Consider the following 22,725-nt stretch of genomic DNA (forward strand, 5'->3'; position numbering starts at 1 on the left):
TTTTTTTGGCCCAAGTTAGCGGAAATGTTTTGTTTGTTTTTGTTTTTTCTTACAAAGTTTTATATTCCACTAACTTGTGTCAAAAAATAAAATCTCACATGGACGCACCATACCCCTCACGGAATCCAAATGCATAAACATTTTTAGACATTTATATTCCAGACTTCTTCTCACGCTTTAGGGCCCCTAAAAAGCCAGGGCAGTATAAATACCCCACATGTGACCCCATTTCGGAAAGAAGACACCCCAAGGTATTCCGTGAGGGGCATATTGAGTCCATGAAAGATTGAAATTTTTGTCCTAAGTTAGCGGAAAGTGAGACTTTGTGAGAAAAAAACAAAAAAAAAAACAATATCCGCTAACTTATGCAAAAAAAATAATAATTCTATGAACTCGCCAGGCCCCTCATTGAATACCTTGGGGTGTCTTCTTTCCAAAGTGGGGTCACATGTGGGGTATTTATACTGCCCTGGCTTTTTAGGGGCCCGAAAGTGTGAGAAGAAGTCTGGGATCCAAATGTCTAAAAATGCCCTCCTAAAAGGAATTTGGGCCCCTTTGCGCATCTAGGCTGCAAAAAAGTGTCACACATGTGGTATCGCCGTACTCAGGAGAAGTTGGGGAATGTGTTTTGGGGTGTCATTTTACATATACCCATGCTGGGTGAGAAAAATATCTTGGTCAAATGCCAACTTTGTATAAAAAAATGGGAAAAGTTATCTTTTGCCAAGATATTTCTCTCAACCAGCATGGGTATATGTAAAATGACACCCCAAAACACATTCCCCAACTTCTCCTGAGTACGGCGATACCAGATGTGTGACACTTTTTTGCAGCCAAGGTGGGCAAAGGGACCCACATTCCAAAGAGCACCTTTCGGATTTCACCGGTCATTTTTTACACATTTCGATTGCAAAGTACTTCTCACACATTTGGGCCCCTAAATTGCCAGGGCAGTATAACTACGCCATAAGTGACCCCATTTTGGAAAGAAGACACCCCAAGGTATTCCGTGAGGGGCATGGCGAGTTCCTAGAATTTTTTATTTTTTGTCGCAAGTTAGTGGAATATGAGACTTTGTAAGGAAAAAAGAGAAAAAAAAAAAATCATAATTTTCCGCTAACTTGTGACAAAAAATAAAAAATTCTAGGAACTCGCCATGCCCCTCACGGAATACCTTGGGGTGTCTTCTTTCCAAAATGGGGTCACTTGTGGCGTAGTTATACTGCCCTGGCAATTTAGGGGCCCAAATGTGTGAGAAGAACTTTGCAATCAAAATGTGTAAAAAATGGCCTGCGAAATCCGAAAGGTGCACTTTGGAATATGTGCCCCTTTGCCCACCTTGGCTGCAAAAAAGTGTCACACATCTGGTATCGACGTACTCAGGAGAAGTTGGGGAATGTGTTTTGGGGTGTCATTTTACATATACCCATGCTGGGTGAGAGAAATATCTTGGTCAAATGCCAACTTTGTATAAAAAAATGGGAAAAGTTGTCTTTTGCCAAGATATTTCTCTCACCCAGCATGGGTATATGTAAAATGACACCCCAAAACACATTCCCCAACTTCTCCTGAGTACGGCGATACCAGATGTGTGACACTTTTTTGCAGCCAAGGTGGGCAAAGGGGCGCATATTCCAAAGTGCACCTTTTGGATTTCACCGGCCATTTTTTACACATTTTGATTGCAAAGTTCTTCTCACACATTTGGGCCCCTAAATTGCCAGGGCAGTATAACTACCCCACAAGTGACCCCATTTTGGAAAGAAGACACCCCAAGGTATTCCGTGAGGGGCATGGCGAGTTCCTAGAATTTTTTATTTTTTGTCGCAAGTTAGTGGAATATGAGACTTTGTAAGAAAAAAATAAAAATAAAAAATCATCATCATTTTCCGCTAACTTGTGACAAAAAATTAAAAGTTCTATGAACTCACTATGCCCATCAGCGAATACCTTAGGGTGTCTACTTTCCGAAATGGGGTCATTTGTGGGGTTTTTCTACTGTCTGGGCATTGTAAAACCTCAGGAAACATGACAGGTGCTCAGAAAGTCAGAGCTGCTTCAAAAAGCGGAAATTCACATTTTTGTACCATAGTTTGTAAACGCTATAACTTTTACCCAAACCATTTTTTTTTTTGCCCAAACATTTTTTTTTTTATCAAAGACATGTAGAACTATAAAGTTAGCGAAAAATTTATATATGGATGTCGTTTTTTTTTGCAAAATTTTACAGCTGAAAGTGAAAAATGTCATTTTTTTGCAAAAAAATCGTTACATTTCGATTAATAACAAAAAAAGTAAAAATGTCAGCAGCAATAAAATACCACCCAATGAAAGCTCTATTAGTGAGAAGAAAAGGAGGTAAAATTCATTTGGGTGGTAAGTTGCATGACCGAGCGATAAACGGTGAAAGGAGTGTAGTGCCGAAGTGTAAAAAGTGCTCTGGTCATGAAGGGGGTTTCAGCTAGCGGGGCTGAAGTGGTTAAAGGGGTTGTCCGGGTTCAGAGCTGAACCCGGACATATCCCCATTTTCACCCAGGCAGCCCCACTGACTTTGCCCTGCGCTAAATTGGGCTTTCCATAGGGCTGCCAGGCGGAGGCTTCTGATGAGCAGATTTTAGTGCTGCCCTAGCCTGTAAAACTGCTAGGGCAGCGCTAAAGCCCGCCCATCAGAGCCTGTGATGTCACCGAACACACTGCGGGGGGAGGTGTTATTGTAAATAAACGAGCCCTTGCCCTGCGCGATCCATGAAATGCTCCGATGCTAAGATCAGGGGGTCTGCTGGGTGATATTATGGGTATGTCCGGGTTTAGCTCTGAACCCGGACAACCCCTTTAAGACATGAAAGGTGGGCTCTGATTGGTTGCTATGGGCAACTGAGACAGTTTCTCTGTTAGTTTTGATAAATTAAGCCCAGCTATCTTTGACCTCCTTGAAACCATTCAGTGATTCTTAATGATTGACCGGATTTTTATGCGGCAAGGTTTTCCCCCAGGTCTTATAAGTTCTACATCCCGCGAGGCTCTACAGCCGCTGCTTCCAGCCCCACGCCCGCTGCACCGGTCACACTGCCGTCATGCAGCACAATGACCGCGCTCAGCACCGCACTGCGCCAAATCCAGCTTTATCCACCTCACCGGCCGCCAGGTGGAGGCGGAACCTTCAACGTGATGCGGGTGTGTCCTCTATTCCTCCTTCCCCCAGTTCCCATCACTTCCTGCTTCCGGTCTGTGGATGAGCAGCGCAGGGGAGCATAGTCAGCCGCGGTGACTACCAGTACGGCAGGTAAAGGACGGAGATATCGGCGAGATACCTACCTGAGAGTGTGTAGGTGTGTGAGCTCCGGTATCTGCAGCTTCCCTCTCTGAGGCTCAGCACCGGACATGTGCCGCTGTCATCTCTGTGATAGTAAATGACTTTCTAGTATTTGATCTCGTGGTAGGTGTGACACTTACCTGGGTACTCCCGCTCCCCAACCAGTGGTGGTTAGTAGTCATTTACCTGCTGTCAGTTCGTTGATTTCCTGCTGTGCTTATGCAGGGTCTAGACACAGCTGCAGTGTAAAGGAAGGTGGAGGGACTCCACGGTGTGTGAATGAGGTTTAGTGGTTTGCTACTTTAACAGAATTCATTGTGTATAGACTGCTGTCACTGGGCTCAGTGGTCCCTGAAAGGGGTTTCTTGTTTGGGCAACCAGGTAAATGTTACTACTTATTACTGGTGAGTCCCCATTCTGCTGTGGAAATTAAAGGGGGTTTCCAGTTCTTTTATATTGGGGGTATTGGTGGCCTACCCCCAGAATGAACTATCCTCATCCGATCAGTGGGGGTCGGCTGTCCTGCTGTAGCTCAAGTACCAGAAGTCGTCATTGTGTAATGGATGCCGCTGGTTATTGTAGCATTGCTCCCATTCACTTCAATGGGTGCAGTTCTGCCGTAACCTGCTCCTTCCACTACACAATGGACACGGCTGTGGGAGCTACTGCTGAACTGCTAATCGATGGGATTTCAGGACCCCGGACGATCAGATATTGATGGTTTAGGCCTCATGCACATGACCGTTGTGTGTTTTGCGGATCCGCAAAACACAGATGACGTCCGTTTGTGTTCCGCAAATTGCAGAATGGCGCAGAAAGCCATTTATATAACTGCCTATTCTTGTCTGCAAAACTGACAAGAATAGGACAGTTTATATTTTATATATTTTTTTTGCGGACCACGGAACAGAGCAACGGAGTGCTTTCCGCATCTTTTGTGGCCCCATTGAAGTAAAAGGGTCCGCGCCGCAGTTTTTACGTGTGCACGGTCCTGTGCATGAGGCCTTAGGCTGTCAATATAAAGAGATCGGAAAACCCATTTAAAAAGCACCTGTCACCAGGATGAACCCTATTAGGGCCCATTAACATGACTATGAGCTGACATGCCCATATTGCAGATCCGCAATATAGTCACTGGCCGTGTGAATTCCGTATCATGGATGCCGACATTGACTTGAATGAATCCGCAAGATGCAGAGCGGAGGCACGCGTAAGTGCTTCTGTGGGCTTTTGGGTACGTGCCTATGCACCACAAAAGATAGGATATGGCCTATCTTCTGCTGTATATTGCGGATCCATGACTTACCTTTGTGTGAATGAGGCCTTAAAGTGACACTGTACTTTCAGTAAACTTTTGATATGTCAAAGGGACATATCAAAAGTTAGATTGGTGGGGGTCTGGGTGCTGAGACCCCCCATGGATCTTTTGAACAAGGGGAGGGAAGCGCTCACTTAGCACACTCTCTCACCTCTCTGCATGAGACGGGAGAGAGACAGGTTCACAGACTTTCTGTTGAGTCTGTCTCGCTTCCTGTCCTGCAGTGAGGGGAGAGAGAGTGCGCTAAAGGCTGTTTTCGACTAGGAGATAGTCGGACATATCATCACTAATGAACGTTCATAGTAACTATCGTTAGCGATGATATTTCAGTGTAAGGGATGTTTCACAGGAGCGAGTCCATTGCGGCAATCGTGCTCTGTGTGTGAGCGGGATCCTCTGTTCCGGACTTGCAAGAGTGCATGACATAGTTATTTATAATGCTATGTGCCGCTGCATGACCTTACTTCTACAGGATCACACTGACATAAAGCTGTCACTATGATTCTGTATCTGTAAGGTGAAGCAGAGGCACAGAGCATTGTAAATCATGATAATGCCATGCGCTCCTGCAAGTCCAGAACTATGGATCATGCTCGCACACGGAGCGTAATTCCTGCAATGGACTCGCTCATGTGAAATAGCACTCACACTGCCGCTGATGACGCGATGAACGATCTTGTTCACAGGCAATCCAGATTTTTAAGCACGCTTAAAAAAAATATTGTTTGACAGTAGATCAGACTAATCACAATCTGCTGCTAGCAAATAATTTAATACGGGTATGGGCGATGGCGTTAGCGGTCCCTCCTCCCTAAATGGTGGAGAAGATTGCTGCAGATAATGGCAGTGGTCTCCTCCACTAACGAGCAGGCAATTTCCGGGAAGGAACGCTTCCCTCCCGACAATCGCCTGCAAAATCTGCAGGTGTAATTCAGGCCTAGGCAAGAACTTCTCTCCCCTCGTTATGGAGATTGGGGGGTGTCTCAGCACCCAGATTCCCACCCGCTCACATATCAAAAGTTTACTGAAAGTATAGTTCCACTTTAAACCGGGCATAGTACCTGGTAGGATTGACCACTGATTAAAATGATACCTGTCTTGTGAAAATCAGTTCCTCCATTCCTAATAAAAACAGACCCTTAGGCCCCTTTCACACGGGCGAGAATTCCCTGTGGGTGCAATGTGTGAGGTGAACGCATTGCACCCGCACTGAATCCAGAGCCATTTACTTCAATGGGACTGTTCAGATGAGCGTTGATTTTCATGCATTACTTGTGCATTGCGTAAAAATTGCAGCATGTTCTATATTCTGCGTTTTTCACGCAACGCAGACCCCATAGAAATCAATAGGGATGCGTGAAAATCTCAAGTATCCGCAAGCAAGTGCGGATGCGGTGCGATTTTCACCCATGGTTGCTAGGAGATGATGGGGATGAGCAACCCCGGACCCCATTAAAGTAAATTTACTGTATTATTTTCCCTTATAACATGGTTATAAGGAAAAATAATATAATTCTTAATACAGAATGCTTATTAAAATGTGGCTTGAGGGTTTAAAATAAAAAAATAAAAAGTTATAAGGGAAAATAATAAAATCTACAGAACGCCCAACCCAAACCTGAACTTCACTGAAGAAGTCTGGGTTCGGTTCTGGATACCACAATCAGTTTTTTCTCACGTGAGTGCAAAACGCATTGCACTCGCGTGGAAAAGCAACACAGAAGCAATGCATCCGGACCCGTTCGTCTGCAAGGGGCCTTATTCTTTGTGCTTTGGCTTAGCTCCTCAGAGCAACTCTGCTTTTGACTGCTGTACACCCCCCCCCCCCCCCACCCCACCATGACAGCAAATTAGTTTTTTCGTTTTTTTTCTTCATCATCAACTATCATTTTAGTCAGCAGGATTAACCCTACCCGGTAGTATGTCTGGTTTAACATAGTTGATCCTCTTGACAGGTGGTATTTGAGTATTAGATGGGGGCTCTTAATAACTCATGACTTTGTAGGGTCCTCTAGAACGAGATTAATGGAGCATGGTGGTTCAGTGGTTATCACTGGTGTCGTGCATTGCCGAGGTCCTAGGTTCGAATCCAACCAAGGACAACATCTGCAAGGGGTTTGTAAGTTCTCCCCCGTAGTTCTGTGGGTTTCCTCCGGGTTCTCCGGTTTTCTCCCACACTCCAAAGACATAGTGATAGAGAACTTAGATTGTGAGCTCCATTGCGGGCAGTGTGATGCTAATGTCTATAAAGTGCTGCGGAATATGTCAGCGCCATATAAGTGTGATGCTATATGTTCCATTTGGGTATATGTTGATAGAACCAGACCACCCGTTTAATGGATCCATTCTCTATTATTGTTTTATTAATTTTATTTACCGCCAATATATTCTGCATCGCTGTGAGGAGATTGTCGCCTGAACCGAACACGGCAGCTTCAACTGAAAATAGTTTGAAGGGGTTGTCCAGGAATACAAAATTCATAACGTGTGCCGGCAGCCTGCCTCCCCACTACTCCGGTACTACCCATTTGCTTCTGCGTCTCCATTTTCCGGTCCGGGTTTGTTTTCCTCCTCCTCGGCAAGGGCATGGTCAACTGATCCTCTTCAGCAGCAATGTGTCCACAAGACACCGCCACTGAAGAGAATCGGGCAACCATGCAGGAGGAAAATAAACCTGGGGCTGGACGATGGAGACACGGGAGCCCGAGGGGAGGACCGGATGGGCGGGGTAGCAGAGGCAGGCTGCTGGCACCTGTTAGAAATTATGTATTCTCAGACAACCCCTTTAAGGGTACTTTCACACTTACGTTATTCTTTTCGGGCACTGAGTTCCGCTCTATACCGGAAAAGAACTGATCAGTTTTATCCCCATGCATTCTGAATAGAGAGCAATCCGTTCATGATGCATCAGGATGTCTTCAGTTCAGTCTTTTTGACTGATCAGGCAAAAGATAAAACCGCAGCATGCTACAGTTTTATCTCTGGCCTAAAAAAACTGAAGACGTGCCTGAATGCCGAATTTTCTTTCCATAGGAATGTATTAGTGCCGGACCCATCCTTCTGGTCTGGTTTAGAAAATAAATGCTGTGTCCTTTTTTCCGGATGACACCGAAAAGACGGATCCGGCATTTCAATGCATTTTTAAGACTGATCATGATCCTGACCATACAAATGCCATCAGTTGGTATACGTTTTGCCGGATCACTCTGCTGCAAGTGTGAAAGTCTTATGTGAATGGGAGCTTTACATATGATTCATGGTTCAGCAGCTCGTAGATCAGTGTTGGGACTTTGATCAGGTTCTGAGCTGTAAGTGTAGATAACCCAGTGACGTACTGATCACTGCTGGTTGTACAGTACTACTACATTAGGGCGCCTTCACACGTGGCAGAAAATTCTGTGACTAAAAATCAGTTCCATTCTCCTCGATGGAGCTTGCAGAAATCCATGTGCTAACTGCCCCATTTAAGTGAATGGACCTGATTTTTCTGTTGTGGAATTTTCTGCCACAAATCTGCCGCGTGTGAAGGTGCCCTAAGTAGTTATTTGTACAGGTGAACATTTGCCATGCATGTTAAATCCACACACCCGTCCCCAGGGCTATAAGCTGTGTGCTCTTCTGTTTTTGTATTTCATTGTCAATACAACATTTTAGGTCCTGTTCACACTATCCTCACCGCTTCTGTTCAGGACAGACCCATAGCAGCTATATGATCAGAAGAACGCTGTACAGCCATAGTCAGTATTGGTTTTATAGTGTTTTATTTATTTTTTTATTTTTAGTACACTTCATGGCCAAAAAAAAATCACATCCTGCCAAGTATATGGGGGGCAGCAGTCCTTGTCCTCATCTGCCACCATGATTATACGTCATTGTGACCTCTCAAAACTCCTGAAATGCCTGTTTTAATAGCATCTATTCCTATGGCTCTATGTTGTGCCATTCCTTTATTATTTGCACTATAAGTTATGAATGAATTGCTATTGGCCTTCAGTAAGGGTACAGAGGGGAGGTAACCAGTTGGGGCGTGTACCTGCACAGACCGACTCTATCCAATTAGTGTGGGTACCCCCCCCCCCCCCAACCCCACCAACTGGTTACTTCCCCTCTGTACCCTTACTGAAGGCCAACAGCAATTCATTCATTCATAACTTCTAGTAAAAATAATAGAGGAATGGGACAACACAGAGTCATAAGAATATATGCTCCAGAATTGTTAATACATGGGGAATGCATGGAGATATTAAAAGAGACATGTCAGGAGAGGTGAAAGGTCCTCTTTAACGTATCTGTTGAGATCCTAACACTTTTCCCCCACATAATGTTAGAAGATTGTGAAGCTGAGTATCGGTTAGCTAATCCAGGAATCCAAGATCACTTTAGAGCAGTGGTGGCGGACCTATGGCACGCGTGCCAGAGGGGCAGTCAGAGCCCGCTCTGTGTGGGCCGTGCGTAGGGTTGCCACCTGTGCACTATTAATAATGTGGAGCACTCATTAGTACGGCACAGTTTTTTATCCCAAAACTTGATGTAAAAATGGTAGTGCATAACCCCCCAATGTCTGGAGTCCGATGATACTTGAATTATCTGCAGCTTGTCTGTGATGCCTTGCAGAATTTGTGTGCCTTTGCAGTATGTGCCATGACCTTACCCATGCCCTTGATGTCCTGTTTATTTCTATCCTGCGTAGTGCACTTTGCCTTTGATCAGGAATACGCTGCGCTGTTCCATTTGCCAAGCAGCGATTTGGGGACAGGCAAAATAAATGTTTGCAAAGCATTGTGTAACCCTTAGAGCCTTGCTTGTGTGTAAGCACAGCCCTCCACATATGACCTGTGCCACACCATGACAGAAAGGAAAGGGGTGCGGGTGCCCATAACAACCAGTCAGGTGCCGCTCTCATTTTAACTGGTTATTTTAAAGGGCCATCTAGTTGGTTGCTATGACCAGCCACTTTAACTTTGAACTAATATAAAAAAAAAAAATTCTCCCCCCAATCACCATGTCATCTTAGAAACCACAAATCACGCGATATGGGTAAGGTTAAAGGGCATCTGTCAGCAGTTTTGTACCTATGAAACTGGCTGACAGGTTACATGTGCTGTAAATGTCATCACACCTAGCCCTGTCAAAGTGCAGAGGGCAGAGTCTCTAGGTGTAACAGCAATGCCCCCATTGCTCCTAGAGACTCATTTTCTCAGCAATGCGGGCACATATGAACATGGGACCAACACAGATGCCTTCAGCTGCCAACCGCACATGTAACAAGTCAGCCAGTGTCATAGGTACAAAACTGCTGACAGATGCCCTTTAAAGGGATAGCATCAGATTAGAAAAACATGGCTGCTTTCTTCCACCGCCAGCTCCACTCTTAACTATGGGCTATCTCTGGAATTGCAGCCCAATTCAGTTTGTTTGAATGAATGTAGAGATGAACTCCCTTTTAAAGACCCACATTATAAGATTCTGCTGATATATATCCAAATAGGTTTTTCTTCTCTCTTTCAGGAAGGAAATCGTTTCAGAACGATCCCGTTGGCAGCTCAGTGAAGGACAATGGTGTCTAAGCAGGCGTTCCTTTTCAGCTTGGGTTCCCTCTACCTATCCCTCTTATTTATATTCCTTCTCATGGATGTGTATGCCAGACCGGCAAATAATTCAGCCTTAAAAGAGAAACCAGTAGACAATAAGGATGAGAATGAAATCATGCCCCCCGACCACCTTAACGGAGTGAAAATGGAGATGGACGGTCACCTCAACAAGGAGTTCCATCAAGAAGTTTTCTTAGGTAAAGATATCGAAGAATTTGATGAGGATTCAGAGCCAAGGAAAAATCAGAGGAAGCTGGCGGCCATCTTTTCAAAGTAAGTCCGTGACTGAGCTTGGGTTGCAGTACCAGCTCCATCACATGCACAAATGTAGCATTGAAGGCACCATGACACTTTGCAAAAAATTCACCTCCAAGAAAAATGTGTCCTCTACATTATTACTCAATATAGTTTTTTTTTTTGCATATACATATACCCCCGAAGATTCATACTTGCCTGCTCCCCTCCGCTCTGCCTACCTCATGTCCAGGTTCTGGTCCCAGTGTGGTATTTACTTCCGCCACAGCATGGGCATGGTTCAATTCTGCACTGCAGCCAATGACTGGTTTCAGCGGTGACGTGGCCACAAGCAGCACTTCATCTCTGAAGCCAGTCATTGTCTGCAGTGGAGAATGTGACTATGCCCATGCTGCGGCAGAAGTAAACACCACACGTGGCCCAGAACATGAACATGCAGGAGGTGGTGGGAAACGGGTAAATATAAATCTTCTGTTGATGGAAGCAAGCTGGGGGCACTTGCAAAAAAAAAAAAAAAAAAAAAAAAATCATTATCCCCAGAGAACCCCTTTAAACTACTACTTAACGGATCATAAAATGCGTCAAGCCTTGTTTTTAAGTGAATACTATGGGCAGAACATAGTGTGCAGGGCCTGAGGGGTTGGAGCATGACACAGGGATTGAAATAACCCCAGAGAGTATCCCTGTGTCATGCTCCACCGCCCCGGGCCCTGCATTGGGCATAACACGGTGTATCCGTACTATGCCTGGAGTCTTCTAGCAGTTTAGGGTCTTGCACCTTTATTGGCTGTGGTGACTATGAAGTGGTTTTTCCTGACTAATGAAATGTTAGACTGACCTGTTTCTGCAGTGATTTTTGTAGAGCTGACAAGTGACAACTCACTTCCTGTAGCTTTTTATAGGTTAGTGGTAATTTTTTCTCATACATCTTACCATTATTAACTGTCAGCTCTGCAGTCACACATGAGGTGGCTGTACAGTAATGCCTACAGCAGGAGAGTCTGGTAATTTTCTGTAAAGCTACCCATACACCTTTAATAGTTGTCTGACAGACTTCCCATCTCTCCCATACCTATGCACGCTCGGTTTGGCTGAGTATGCATGTGTTTTCAGAAGGAATTGGCGAGTTAGCCATTGCTAGACAGATCTGCTGGGTTATATCCTTTGAAATACAACATGCCCAATCTTTCTTTCCTGTGACGACATATGTCTGGATAGCCCCACTGGGTTTGGCTGATTTTAGTCTAATGTGCATAGGGTTGTCAGAGGCTGAATAAAGTGTACAAGAAACAATTGCCTTTTCAGAGTGTCCCGGGTCCAGCTGTAATGAGCAGTGTGGGGAAAAAACTCCACACTGAACACGGGAGGGAAGGGGGAACAGTAACTGGGCCTGGAAACTAGGGAAGAAACAGGTCACCTCCTAAACAACCCTAATCCGGGCCCTAACTACCTATGAATATGAATAGACCTTGAAGGTAGGAATATTCATATGCTGGATACCTAGGCCCTTATATCCCTAGAAGGCCCTGGAATGAGTTTAGGACCAGAGACAACCCATTCCTCCCCAGATGGACGAATAGAAGTCTCTGTCTCGGGCCCAGATACAAACAGGGAATATAACAAACACAAAACAAAAAAGAACAGACAAGACGTATCTGAAAGTAGAAAACTGGCAACTCCAGAAGCACCACAGAGTACAACCGAGCAGCTAGTTAGAAGGCAGGAAGAAAACCTATAAACCGCACCTCCAAGAGTAAGAAGTGGCTACTTATGGGAAAGGTAAATTACCAACAAGCAACACCTGAAGCAAGGGGTGTGGCGTTCACCAAAACACAGACACAATAAGATCCACAGTGAACTAGTCAATTTAACCCACGAGTTGTCAGTCTCTCTGATCTCCTGGTACCTGCCATGGAAACGTCCGTGACACCAGCATCTAGGTTGCCATCCCCACAGCTTCCAGTCACTGCCGGAAGTGATGGGCTGCTGTGTGCATGCACGTGACTGCTGCCGGCCTAAGCAGTGACGCGTATAAATTGTATGTGACCGCTAAGCCTCGCATAATCACTTCGGGTGCAGGAGCTACAGATCTGGAAACCAGGACACTTTGAAAAGGTGAGTGGATGTTTTTTTGTTTTTGGGGCGGGTGTTGGCCTTTCCAGCAAAATCAAATTTTATTTAAAATCATTAAACCACATTAAGCGTTAAGGGGAAGAATCCAGTCGTACAAGAGCAGAAGGCGAAAGATAGGTGGTGACAGGCTCTAATACAGTGTGCTGCAGGAGCCATGTTGTCATACATTACATGGCGGACACCCCCTTTCTGTCTGCCCCATTAGTGCTTATGAGTGTTCCCTGCTTGGAGCACCTCAGAGCAGAGAGCTTTTAACCACCTGCTGCTTTTGACCTGGCAGACCAAGTTGTCAGTGTATTACATGGTTGGTCAATCAGTTGAATGTCAGGCATGTAATACTGCTGCTATGTATGTTCAGACACAGAGTTCCTGGGCCGATGGCCGCTGATCACTGAAAGTTATGTAAAGCTTGGGATCTGCTGCTGCTTCAGTTTTAAAATGGAGTTGTCAGGACACCCCCTTTAACTTCTTAAGATCACCCTTATGATCCCGGAGAACTGTGCAGAACTGACAAGATGTGATTATTGCTGTAATACACTTGCTGTGTTTTATGGAACTTTAACATTTTAATCTCCATCCACTTCTCTCAGTTCCCACCATACATTGCGGCCAGCCTTGGGAGCGTGCACTTCACTGATGAGGCAGTCTAGGCTTCTGTAGATGATGTCATGGGAGAGAAGAGGGCAGCTGGAAATTGCCAAAGCTCTATGGCAGGCATGCTCAACCTGCGGCCCTCCAGCTGTTGCAAAACTACAACTCCCAGCATGCCCGAAAAGCCTACAGCAGGGCATTGTGGGAGTTGTAGTTTTACAACAGCTGGAGGGCCGCAGGTTGAGCATCCCTGCTCTATGGTATGGTATATAGGACTGTCTTTGATAACCCCTTTAAGTGAAGACAGATGTCAAACCTGTACAGTCTGCAGCACGTCTTCATTATATACCAATATGCTGCCGGGGTCATCTTTTGAAAAGAAAGTAAAGGAGAGCTCAGATACTCTCAAATGCAGATGAGAAACTTTAGAGCCCCCAGTTACCCAACACCACAGAAGTAACGTCTCCTTTATAACCTTGGTGAGTAGATGTTAGAAGTATGCAGACTGCAGCGATTGGTGAGAAATCTCTTCATATCTCATGTAGTGAGAATCTTTCAGAATAATTGCCCTCAGGTAAAACCCCAACAGTTGATTTGCTTTTGACGTTAACCTCCATTGTACAGAAAGTGTCGTCATTCTGAGAAACCCGAGCCTACATAGTCGGTAATGGAGCCTCAGTGCACTCTTCCTGCTGGAAGCGCTGCTTCTCATGGCACCTTTACAAGAAATGGGACTTTTATCATCAAGACAGAGTAAAAACATAAAAGGGGACTGGTTATAGTGGTTGTAGAAAACGCCTACACAAAGGTGCACGTCTATGTTACTGTACTGTGTAGATCAGGCTTGGCGGATCTTGATCTAGGGTTTTGCTGTGTAGAGTCCTGAAGGGAAGGCAGCCATATTTATCTCTCTATTCGTTTCTTACTCATGGGTTCCACCAAGTAAATTGTATTGCTTAGGATGGCTATAAATGATCCAGCCATCTCTGATGGGATCTATAGTTGCTGGATTTCAGCAGCAATCTACCTTGTATAGGGGTAGCCAGGTTGTCTGCTGAACTTGTTTTTTAGGAACACTGGAGATTGTCTTCGGCCGGTTTCTGGAGGCCGGGGGCATTTATTATGCCCTGAACTCAAATTTTTAGCTTTGGTCATCTGTGTAAAACTGAGTCCTGATGTCCATATGTTTTCAAAGTGTGGACCATCGGCGCTGTATTGACACAGTTTTATCACAGAAAAGTCAAGGGGTTGAATTTAATTTGGAAAAAAAAAAAAGTGCTTGTTTGTACCTTTTTTTTATAAATTCAGATTTCAGCAACCATACAAAAACAGCAAAAGAAGTTGTTAAACCTTTAAAGGGAGTCTGTCAGCAGTTTTATTTCTTCGGCAAGTGTCCTGAAGGTAGAGCTTCACTGTGAAGTGCTCTCTGCATTAAGCTGATTCACAGCCCCTCCTCTCTGGCCTCCTGATTGGATACTGCAGCTGTTGCTCAGCAGAGGGGAGGGGCTGGTAAGCAGCTCAGGGTGGAGGGCACTTCACAATGAAGCTCCACCCTGAACTCTTGTAGAAGCAGAATCTGGCTGAATAAAACTTCATATTCTAACTACTCCTGATGATAAAAACTCCACAAAGAGTGGATGATGTGCTATCAGCAGTTTAGCGTGGTCAACAAAAAATGGAACAAATACGAATAAAATAAAACGGTGAACGTATAACAAAATATGTGAACAGAAATGCATAAAATGTGGAACCAAAGTCAGAACAAATTGTTAAAGGGAACCTGTCACCTGGATTTTGGGTCTACAGTTGAGGACATGGGTTGCTAAATGGCCGCTAGCACATCCGCAATACCCAGTTCCCATAGCTCTGTGTGCTTTTATTGTGTAAAAAAACGATTTGATACATATGCAAATTAACCTGAGATGAGTCCTGTCCCTGACTCGTCTTAGGGTCAGGACTCCTCTCAGGTTAATTTGCATACGTATCAAATCTTTTATTGTGTAAAAAAAAAAAAAAAAAAAAAAGGAAGCACACAGAGCTATTGGGACTGGGTATTACGGATGTGCTAGCGGCCATCTAGCAACCCATGTCCTCAGCTCTATACACAAAATCCCGGTGACAGGTTCCCTTTAAATAAGTGGAAAACGTGTGCCCTTATCTGCAGTTCAGTTTTCCAGAACTTGACGGGCATGACTGTTTGTTTATCTCATATCTCAGCTGAGGTAGGTGGTATATGCACCCTTTCACTCTCGCACAGCAGCCTGCCTTCCGTGGGTGTCAGGGGTTGCTTTCTCTTGAAAAGGGGTCATCACATTAAGTGTGGTTTCCTGGAGAGAGTGCAGCTTCCTTCTGAGGTGTGAACCTGGTCAGAGAATTGTTTTTCAGTGAATGCATCGTCTTTACAGTAAAGTAAACAGAATAAACACTTAGTGTACTCAGATCTCCAGGGGGCCATTACTTCTGGCATTTGTTCCGCAATCACTCAAAAACACAACCATCTATTGCAACGAAACTTAATATACACACTCCTTGCTACCTGGAAATAAATCTTGTGGGGGTCTCGGCTCTCTAGGACGTACCGATCCCGAGATATTCCCAAAAAATTACCTGCATTAGCCAATACAAGCCAGCAAGTCTTTCTCTTCATATCCTAACTGCCATACACACAGTCACATGACCCTTATCAGCCAATAAAGCTCGCAGGCCCTCCACATACACACACAGTTTTATTCCAGGTTAGAAGGGTCCTTTAGCTGAAGGCCTGGTCGAGGGATATGATGTCCAAGAACAAGTTGATCTCTTCCGTTCCATGGCCAGTATGTATACGGTCTCAACTTAGATAAAATCCTAGAAAACGCCACAGACTGCAAAGTAAGAGATTTCCTCTTCAATCCCAATAAGGGGGATCCTTCCCCTTCCTCCTCCAAGCAATGACGCCATCAGGGTCGGGGGAAGAGTCGGCTCCTTCATAGATACCTGGGAGCGTGTCATCGCAGACCCTTTTATTATCAACATTATAAGAGAAGGTTATGCGATAGACCTAGAATCTTTTCCCCCACAAAAGTTCACCTTAACCCATCTCCCCTTATCTCAAATTGTCTTTCTGTCCGATGGCATAAGAGAGTTGTTATGCCTAGGGGCAATAGAATGTGTTCCCAGCTGGGAAGTAGAAAGTGGTCACTATTCCCCTTTTAGTTCAAAAGCCAAGCGGCAAGTTCTGGACTACTATAAATTTGAAGCCACTGAACAAACCTATCATCTACGGCAGATTCAAAATGGAAACGGTGAAGTCTGCAGTGAAACTTATCAATTAAGGGGCTATGATGGCCACGTTAGACCTCAAGGATGCGTACTTCCACTTCCCGATCCATCCTCAATCCAGGAAGTATCTAAGATTCGCGGTACACCTGAAAGGAAGGGTTCATCATTATTAGTTCAACTGTCTTCCTTTCAGAATATCTTCTGCCCATCGCATCTTCTCCAAAGTTATGGCAGAAGTAGTGGCCTCCTTAAGCCGGAAGGGAATACTAATAATTCAATATCTGGATGGTCTGTTAGTCGTATTGGAAAGTACAGATCTGCTTCAATCACATAGCCAGGTGGTTCTTGCTCATCTTCAGAATATTGGCTGTATAGTCAATTGGGAGAAGTCCAGCCTTCTTCCAGGCAATCGGAGTTTTTCTGGGCATCCTTCTAGATTCCATCCTCCAAAAATCTTTCCTACCCTCCCCAGAGGTCCAGGATCTGAAGGTCAAAATCTGGCAATTCCCATTCGATCCAGTGTAAAGTATGATCTCCAAACATGACAAGTAAAAGAAGAAAAATGTTTGTGTGTAGCAGGAGAACAAAATTGCAATATATTGTATTATGTAAACATGTACATGCCGATGTATACTGATATGTTTATGATTCTAATGCTGTACTCTCAATAAAAATTTACACTGAGTAAAAAAAAAAAAATCCAGCAATTCCTGAGAGTTCCAGCTTGCTTTGTAAGAGAAAGCATGAAAATGCTGGGTAGTCTCTCGTCAAATATCCCTGCGGTTGCCTGGGCTCAACACCACATGAGACCCCTGCAAGATCTGATCCTCAGGAAATGGAACAGGTCTCGGGTAACTCAGGACCAGAAGATATATCTACCCAGGGACATAAAAAATCTCTTTACAGTGGTGGCTCATAGACAAAAATCTACAGACGGGGGTCTGCTGAAATCAGGAGGAAGTTTTCTCGTTGACAACGGACGCCAGCTCCTGGGACTGGGCCGCCATTGCAGCTGTAAATTCCTTCCAGGAGACTTGACCTGAAGCTCAGAGGAGGATGTCAGATCCAGGCGAATGGTCTCATACAGCCTTTCGGAAGATCCAGTTTCAGTGGGGCAGTGCGAGTCTGGATCTGTTCGCCTCAATCCAAGCGATCTCTGCGCGGTGGTAGACGCTTTCACTCAGGATTGGACGTCTGGTCTCGTCTATGCCTTCCCACCAATCCCGAAGTTCCTGCAGAAATTCCTGACAGAAGTGTACCCTAATCCTGGTGGTCCCCTTTTTTGCCCAGAAGGGGCTGGTTCGGTCTTCTGACATCCCTCAGCTGGGAGGATCCAATCCTGTTTGCCCCGATGGAGAACCTCCTAACGCAGGGCCCAATCAGCCATCTGAACCCCAGGCTTATCAAACTTTCTCTCTCAAGTTTTCAGCCTGGTTACTGAACAGTCCATCCTCCTAGGTCTGGGTTCATCTCAGAGGGTGGTTTATCCAGTCCACTCCCAATATCCCTCTCATTTTGGAGTTCCTCCAGGATGGGTTGGATATGGGTCCCTCCCCAAACACTCTAAGGGTGCAGATGTCCGCCCTGGGTGCCCTCTACAACACTAGTCTTTATGATGTCCCCTGGGTTGCTAGATTTTTGAAAGCTGCAGATAGGCCAAAGCCGAGAATTAAAAATTTGGTAGCCCCATGGAGCCTGGACAATTGTTTGTCTGTGTGTGTGTGTTTTTATTTTATTTTTATAAATTTCTTGGGTTCTAACCTTTTTCCTGGTCTCTGTTAAAATACACTGGTGATGAGGGGAATGGGTGGGGTTTTTAACCTCTGTGTGTGTTCCTGTCCTATCAGAGGAGGTCAATCTCAGTGTGGGCTGTCATGGAGACTTCCAGGAAACCGGATTACCAGTTATATACACTCACCTAAAGAATTATTAGGAACACCTGTTCTATTTCTCATTAATGCGATTATCTAGTCAACCAATCACATGGCAGTTGCTTCAATGCATGTAGGGCTGTGGTCCTGGTCAAGACAATCTCCTGAACTCCAAACTGAATGCCAGAATGGGAAAGAAAGGTGGGCTACAACAGCAAAAGACCCCACCGGGTACCACTCATCTCCACTACAAATAGGAAAAATAGGCTACAATTTGCACGAGCTCAACAAAATTGGACTGTTGAAGACTGGAAAAATGTTGCCTGGTCTGATGAGTCTCGATTTCTATTGAGACATTCAAATGGTAGAGTCCGAATTTGGCGTAAACAGAATGAGAACATGTATCCATCATGCCTTGTTACCACTGCAGGCTGCTGGTGGTGGTGTAATGGTGTGGGGGATGTTTTCTGGGCACACTTTAGGCCCCTTAGTGCCAATTGGCCATCGTTTAAATGCCACGGGCTACCTGAGCATTGTTTCTGACCATGTCCATCCCTTCATGACCACCACGTACCCATCCTCTGGCTACTTCCAGCAGGATAATGCACCATGTCACAAAGCTCGAATCATTTCAAATTGGTTTCTTGAACATGACAATGAGTTTACGGTACTAAAATGGCCTCCACAGTCACCAGATCTCAACCCAATAGAGCATCTTTGGGATGTGGTGGAACGGGAGCTTCATGCCCTGGATGTGCATCCCTCAAATCTCCATCAACTGCAAGACGCTATCCTATCAATATGGGCCAACATTTCTAAAGAATGCTATCAGCACCTTGTTGAATCAATGCCACGTAGAATTAAAGCAGTTCTGAAGGCAAAAGGGGGTCCAACACCGTATTAGTATGGTGTTCCTAATAATTCTTTAGGTGAGTGTATATATACCTATGGGCAACGTATGCCACTGTGGATCCATCTGTCAGAGGTATTTGTTGGGAAATCGTCAGTATACCTCCGATGGATGGTTGAAGCGTGACGTGAAGTCAGTCTATAACATGCAAATCAAAGGAACGTCACTGTACAATTTCTATATAATGGCCCATTTACACAAGCGGATCTCTGTATTGGGATTGAAGTGATGATTATTTACACAGTCGTTGTCTCACTCATTCTACATTTATTATCTGTTCACCTATCGGGGTTGATTCACGTTATTGGAACCTGCAGGATTGGGTAAAGAGCATCTGATCATAGCTGGCAGTCTCAGAGTATAAAGTGGTAGTAGTTGCCGCACTCTATTACTTCCTTCCTCACTTCCTTCCTTCATCTTCCTCCATTGCCTTGATTTTATGTTCTCTCATATTACAGTTACAACTGAAACTATAAAGAAATATTCTGTGTGTCCAAAGAGCTCAGCTGTGCCCCCCCCCCCCCACCCCTCATCACTACGTGGTCTGGGTGTAAGACAATTAGTTGCAGCAGGAACGTCACTTGTGTCCTGTCCTAGAATAATCCCTACTCTACTTGCTAAGCGCAGTAATCTTCTTCACTTCGTCTGCTCAGTATGTCATTTGATAAAGCTGCAGTTTGGGCTCCAGAGCCGATATTCCTATTGTACGTGCAATAGCTGGCAGCCTTTTTATTTTATTTAATTTTGTATTTATTTTATTTATTTACACACCTTTTAATTGTCATAGAGAACAGTCGCTTCGGCTGACCCGTTCTTCACACTCTCTCCTGGGTCTAGTTCTAGAAAGCCCTGGTACGCTGTTAGGACCACTGTTGTGCCTACGTGCGCCCCTTAAAGTGGTGTTCCAAGATTTTATTCATGGTCTGTCCTCAGGATACACCTTCCATATCGGTTTGGGAAAAATATTTTCAATAAATCAAACCATGTTTTAAATGATACAACTTCATTTTACTTAAAGGAGTATCCCCATCTCAGAGAATGGGGGCATATCGCTAGGATATGGTTGGTAATGGTGATGCTAATGTCTGTAAAGCGCTGTGGAATATAGTAGCGCTATATAAGTGCCTAAAATATATAAATATGCCCCCATTGTTTGATAGGTGCTGGTCCCATCTCTGGGACCCGCACCTACACCTTGGACAGAATAGGGAAGGTGGTCCCCAAAATAGTGATTGGGAGTGCATAGTGCTTGCCCGGCCACCAATCCTATTCATTTCTATGGGGCTGACAGAAATAGCCAAACCAGAACTCTATTTTCAGTACGTCCTCCACAGCTTTCAGGGATCAATTCTCAATGTAGGTGCGGTTTTTAAAGGTGGGACTGCACCTATCAGACAATGGGGCCATATCCTAGCAATATGCCCCCATTGTCTGAGATGGGCATACTCCTTTAAATTCAAAGAAGTGAAATCTAATTAAATTAAAAACCACAATTCTGTTTTTGCATCTCGCTCAGCGGATATCTGATTTGGGGAAAAAACAGTGTGCGTGAGGTGTGCCCACACAGCCCGGCTGTCCTCGGAGGCAGAAACTTCCACTGCCGACCAAATGTCACCTGTTATACGGAAAGCAGATAGTGAAGCTTCAGCCCTGAGGATCTGATCAGAGAAAGAGCATTTACATATTTATCTGCTATGACGTTTCTTATGTAATCTCATATATGATGTCTGAAATGTGCTGCGTGGGAGCTGTGGTCGGGTGTATGGGTAGGAGGGCAAATTGATGACTCTGCCTTTTTAACACGGTAAATTCTGTATTTTTGCACCTGAGGTGAAGAGTTGAAGATCCTGGACCTTTTTGTATTTTATGTCCTGCCTCAGCGTAGTCACTGACTATGGATGTGCACGCCACATATTAGAAGTCTGCTGTGCCAGGAGTGTTTGTAGCCTTTTTGCTACCAGTGGCAAAAATGGAATAGAACCTGACCCCAGACATTGGGGTAGGTGCTGTCCGAGGCAAGTGTCTCACCTCATGGCTGGTGCAAGCCTGATCATCGGTGGAATTGGATTAAATGCAGGTGGTAGAACCAGGGAAGCCCTTAAAAAGACAACCTGTCGGCCCTCAGGAAATGTCTGATTTAGTAAATACCCCGTAAAATAGACACAAACACTGCAGCTTCTTAATGTGCTACTTGTAATGTGCCTCTGTTATTCTTCCTGGAAAAAATATCAAGGGCTGGGTTCACACTTCAGTTATTTGGTCAGTAATTTCCATCAGTGATTGTGACTGTGAGCCAAAACCAGGTTTGGGTCAAAAACACAGAACAGGTGCAGATCTTTCCATTACACCTTATCTCTGAGTAGGCTTCGCTACTAATCACAATAACTGATGGAAATAACTGAAGTGTGAACTCTGCCTAATGCGACAACTGGGTGTTATTATTCTCCCTGTGAAAGGTATTGTGTCCCCAAAGCCTGGCTCGGTCGGCACTGATTGGATAGTGTCAGACTATGTAGAGACACAACCCAACTGCTAACGTCTAGTTGTCTATGTATTTTGAGGAGGGATAACAGAGGGACCGTTTGATAGGTTGTAGTCCCAGAAATTCCTAGACCCTGGTACATCAGTGAGGTTGTCATATCCCACCACAGACTGAAATGCTAGGGAGGCTCGTCCCCGCCTGCCACTGGCTGTCCCCGTCCCCCCCCAGACACCAGATGTTGTAATCCGTATGCAGGGAGAAGCGGCGGAGCGGGGTAAGTATATTACCCGTGAGGGGCTGTTTGAGAAGTTGGATAACCCCTACAGTGTAAACATGTCCTCACACTTGCTTCCTTTTCTTTAAGGGTGGACAGGAACAAGGACAAACAAATCAGTGCACAAGAAATGCAGCGCTGGATCATGGAGAAGACTGAGGAGCATTTCCAGGAGGCCGTTCAGGAGAACAAGCTACATTTCCGGGCTGTAGATCCAGACAACGATGGTAAGTAATGACCCTCAACTGTCCCCTTACCGTACAGTCATAAATCAGTGCTGGGTTATCAACCATTCCTGATTGGAAGGTAACTTCTATTTGGTTGCTCAGTCTTCTGATATTGTGAGTGTGATCCCCCAGCTGTGTTACAGATACTAGTGCTGGATTATCAGATGAGTGAAGGAATCAATATAGAGTACTTAATGTATAGCAGGGGCATTGGCTGCCAGGATGCCTTTGATATTCTTATACATAATGTGTTGGGAAATGGCAGTTACTGGGATTTTAGTGAATCTGACTCATTATGACTTATTATGCCCACTCCTGGGTGCTGCCTCAGTTTTAGGGCTTAAAGGGATTCTGTCACCAGGATGTTACTTACTTACTGAGTTGTTACCATGACCACATCAGTCTCCATGATTTATATTACAATTGGGGATCGACGGATATCAGCCGATATTCAGGATTTTGACCGTTATGGGCATCTATTTTGCAAATATACCGATAA

General features: G+C 44.8%; 1 protein-coding gene across 4 annotated transcripts in view; it reads left to right on the forward strand.

Moving 5' to 3' along the window:
- The first annotated feature begins 3,178 nt into the window (after positions 1-3,178).
- SDF4 (stromal cell derived factor 4) overlaps positions 3,179-22,725 on the forward strand; it is a 67,952-nt gene continuing 48,405 nt past the window's right edge. For all 4 annotated transcript variants that reach the window (XR_006387926.1, XM_044281930.1, XM_044281932.1 and 1 more), the window contains exons 1-3: positions 3,179-3,283; positions 10,140-10,495; positions 22,090-22,226. Coding sequence is in view for 3 of the 4 variants with exons in the window: in XM_044281930.1 (XP_044137865.1) it covers positions 10,188-10,495; positions 22,090-22,226 (445 nt within the window). In the remaining variant the exon portion in view is untranslated. The remainder of the gene's footprint in view (positions 3,284-10,139; positions 10,496-22,089; positions 22,227-22,725) is intronic.

Source organism: Bufo gargarizans, chromosome 2 (assembly GCF_014858855.1).
Source record: "Bufo gargarizans isolate SCDJY-AF-19 chromosome 2, ASM1485885v1, whole genome shotgun sequence".
NCBI classification, from domain to species: Eukaryota; Metazoa; Chordata; class Amphibia; order Anura; family Bufonidae; genus Bufo; species Bufo gargarizans.